The sequence below is a fragment of the Ptychodera flava genome, chromosome 11 (assembly GCF_041260155.1).
Source record: "Ptychodera flava strain L36383 chromosome 11, AS_Pfla_20210202, whole genome shotgun sequence".
Classification (NCBI taxonomy): domain Eukaryota; kingdom Metazoa; phylum Hemichordata; class Enteropneusta; family Ptychoderidae; genus Ptychodera; species Ptychodera flava.
In genome coordinates this window covers 14,423,193-14,426,443 of record NC_091938.1, presented here as the reverse complement: position 1 = coordinate 14,426,443, position 3,251 = coordinate 14,423,193, and the positions used below count along the sequence as shown (strand labels likewise).

The following is a 3,251-nucleotide window of genomic DNA, read 5'->3' as shown; positions in this document are numbered from 1 at the left end:
GAATTTAACCAAGTTCTTAGGCTAGCCCACCATTTGTAAAACACAAAGACAACAATCATGTAAAAAAAGGCTTTGCAGACAAACTTTATAAACTGAAAGCAGAGAAATCATACTGTCAGTTGTCAACAAAAGTAATAAACCATCTCCAGAAATGCTTCAGTTATGCCCTAAGTCAAAACAACAGCAATGTGAGTGATCTAGAAAGAAACCTTAGGGCAATGTCCCCCATGCATTTGGTGATCACACTAATTGTGATACAAAGTGGTGCCAATATATGAAAGATCCAGCTCAGTATAAGCACAAAAGCCTCCCATACGGTAAAGATTTGTGTGGTGAAGATCTAAGGAAGGACTTAGATAGTATCTTGAATTTGTATATCGCCAATTCGAGTGACCTTGCGAGAATAGGTTCATCACAAGGAAACGAAAGTTTGAATATGGTGATAGCTTCAAAAGCACCGAAAGCCAAACACTACAGCAGTTCTAACAGCTTTAATATGCGTGTGGCTGCAGCAGTTGCCCAGAAGAATATAGGACATACATACATTAGTAAGGTTGGTAAAAGAATGACTCAGTGATAGAGTGAGAAGCTAGGTCAGTTTAACATTACTAGTGAATACCATATAATGTTAAAAGTATACGGTCACCTATTTGAATTTAGTGACAGTTACAATGGAAAGCGAAGAACTAGCCAATCACAGATTTCAAGTTAGTGGCTGTTTTTTAAAAACAGAGTCCTCACATATCCATTTTGAATACCCTAGGTGACTATATCTTTAAATGCTTATTTTGTTAGACCAGTAACCTTGGCAATAGATCGTTATAATTTTCTCTACCTAGCTCAGCATGGCAACCAGTCAGTATAACATTAAATTGACCCATTACATTCCCAGATGCTGTTCATCCCAAAAAATCACAGTTTGGCAATCATAATGAGGAATATAATAAGACAGACTGAGAACCTGCATACATTGTAATTACAATATATTGTACTCTGCAAGGGGAAATGAAACTTTTAAATAACTTCCATGTGAACCAGTCAGTTACTTTGCTCAACTCCCAACAGGCAAATACGCTTATTGTTATTGCTTGATTGCAGGTTCACGAAGAAAATTTACTCTCACCAAGTAGAACATGCCAAATGTATGGTGCCAAATTGGATAAGAAAGTCCAGGAAGTGAATGACAGAGTTAAGACCAAGGAAGGGAAGTTGAAGCGGCTACAGGTATGTTGACGTGAGAGAATTTAAAAATAAATTAAAATGAATGCCACAAACAGTGTACATACATACAGAGTGAGACAAAGACAGACAAGCAGACAGACAGCCATAAATAACATGGTTATTTGTAAATATTTCTTATATGAAAACCACTCACTAGATCATACAGTTTTTTTGTCAAATTTTATTTCTTGTACTTCAGCAAAAAGAGAAAAGAGCCCAGAAGATAGCAGCCACTGAGGTTCGAGAAGGGAGTACGTATGAAAAGGATATTGGGCTGTCCATGTCATCAGAAAAATCCAGGGTTGAGATTCCAGAGCCTGTTGTAGCACCTGAACTTGTGTCTCTACCTTCAGGATCATACACACCTGTGATATTTGATATAGAAACTACATCAGCATGTAAGTACAGTGTGTAAGATCAGTTTTGGAGTTTCTATTGGCATTTTTCTTGAAAGCTTTTATTTGCATTTTATTGTTCTGCAGTTCATGTTTGACTCTAAAAATATCCTATATTAAATCAAAACTAGTTAGCACACATCAACACTTCATTGTATTTATCAGTGAACATACACGGTATTTGGAAATTATCTATGATTTTGAAAGAGTGCATTAGTTGTGGTTGGCAGTGTCTTTTCTGCATTTTACTAGTTATCCTTAATGAATTAGGTCAGAGTAATTAAATTCTTAGTTTTGTGTCCACCAAAAATTGTTAAAGGAACACAGGTAAGTGGTCCAAAAAACACCCAAAAATTAACACACAACAAATTTGCCCTTTTTGGCAGTTTCTTTTAACAAGAGCACACATCAGTGGGGTAAACTTAAGTAGTCTTGTAGAGGTTACACTGTTTATGTTGCAACATGATTCAATAATACTAATATGACTAACTGAAGAAGAAAATTGCATTAATTTAAAAGTCAGACATTGTTTGGGGACAGAACATCACCAAAAACATTTTTTTTGCTACAAAATTGCATTCTTTTTTCTCAGTAAATCTCTGAAAACCTATGCATGCGGACACAAAACAAAAAATTACTTTAGTCTTAATGGCAAACACAGGTTGACAAAAACAAAGTATGCTTGGGTTTCATAGAGATGTATGTAGTTTGAATCAATTTGGTGTAAAAGTCATGATGCTTGTTGATATTCCATATGAAAGTATTGTTCATACAAAAAGTGAACATAGTAGATAGAACACATTATTCAACTTCAGTAACTTCCCGACTGTAACCAAAATCAATGTTTTTACACAGCCTGGATTGACTCTATATTACTATTCAGAAGACTAAACTTTTCATGTTTTATTTTTATTGAATTTCAGACTCAACTGCAGAAATCACTCAAATTGCAGCTGTGTCAGGAGATTCCCAGTTCAGCCAGTATATTTGCCAACACAGCCAATTTGTCGCATTGCCAGTGAAAAAACTCGCCTTACCGTGAAAAATGGTAAATTGTACTATGAAGGAAACCCAGTGACTACAGTTCCCGAGGAGACATGCTTGAATAATTTTATTACATTTATCTGTAGATTTGATAATCCAATTTTAATTGCACACAATGCTCGATCTTTTGATTGTAGGTATTTATTGCAAGCCATGAACAAATGTTCCTTGACAGATAAGTTTCTCACAAGTGTGTGTGGATTTGTAGATTCTTTACCTCTGTTCAGATCACTTTATCCTGACAGGTCTTCATATTCCCAAGAAAGTCTTGTAAATGACTATGTAGGATGAAATGGGGGTGTCAAGGGTAGGTCCCGATCAAGTGAGTGTTGGATTTTACCAACAAATTTAAGTCTTGTAGTGACCACAAGAATCAAAAACGAACTTCTAGCATTATTGATTAGCCTACAATTAGATATGCATAAAATAATAGCACATGTCAAGAGTAGGTCAAAGGTAATTACAATCAAAGGAAGACTGAAGTGGACACTGTGGCTAATGGGCACGACTTCGGAAGACAATGCTGTAGCAAAGAAATGAATTCTTGTTATTTGTATAGAGTAAAAACAGAGGACTTCTTTGACTTTACAT

At 35.6% G+C, this 3,251-nt stretch overlaps 1 protein-coding gene across 1 annotated transcript; it reads left to right on the top strand.

The window, feature by feature from the left end:
* The first annotated feature begins 406 nt into the window (after positions 1-406).
* On the top strand, positions 407-2,941 carry LOC139143578 (uncharacterized). Its single transcript, XM_070714021.1, has 4 exons — positions 407-553; positions 1,099-1,224; positions 1,421-1,619; positions 2,540-2,941. The coding sequence occupies exons 1-4, from the start codon at positions 437-439 to the stop codon at positions 2,656-2,658; spliced, it is 561 nt and encodes a 186-aa protein (XP_070570122.1). The 5' UTR covers positions 407-436; the 3' UTR covers positions 2,659-2,941.
* Positions 2,942-3,251: the final 310 nt, after the last annotated feature.

Bases quoted from the DNA above. Each gene is read 5' to 3' on its own strand.
- LOC139143578 (XM_070714021.1), top strand. From the start codon at position 437: ATGGTGATAGCTTCAAAAGCACCGAAAGCCAAACACTACAGCAGTTCT. The intron at 554-1,098 runs GTTGGTAAAAGA...GCTTGATTGCAG, and splicing joins GACATACATACATTAGTAAG to GTTCACGAAGAAAATTTACT. The intron at 1,225-1,420 runs GTATGTTGACGT...CTTGTACTTCAG, and splicing joins GGAAGTTGAAGCGGCTACAG to CAAAAAGAGAAAAGAGCCCA.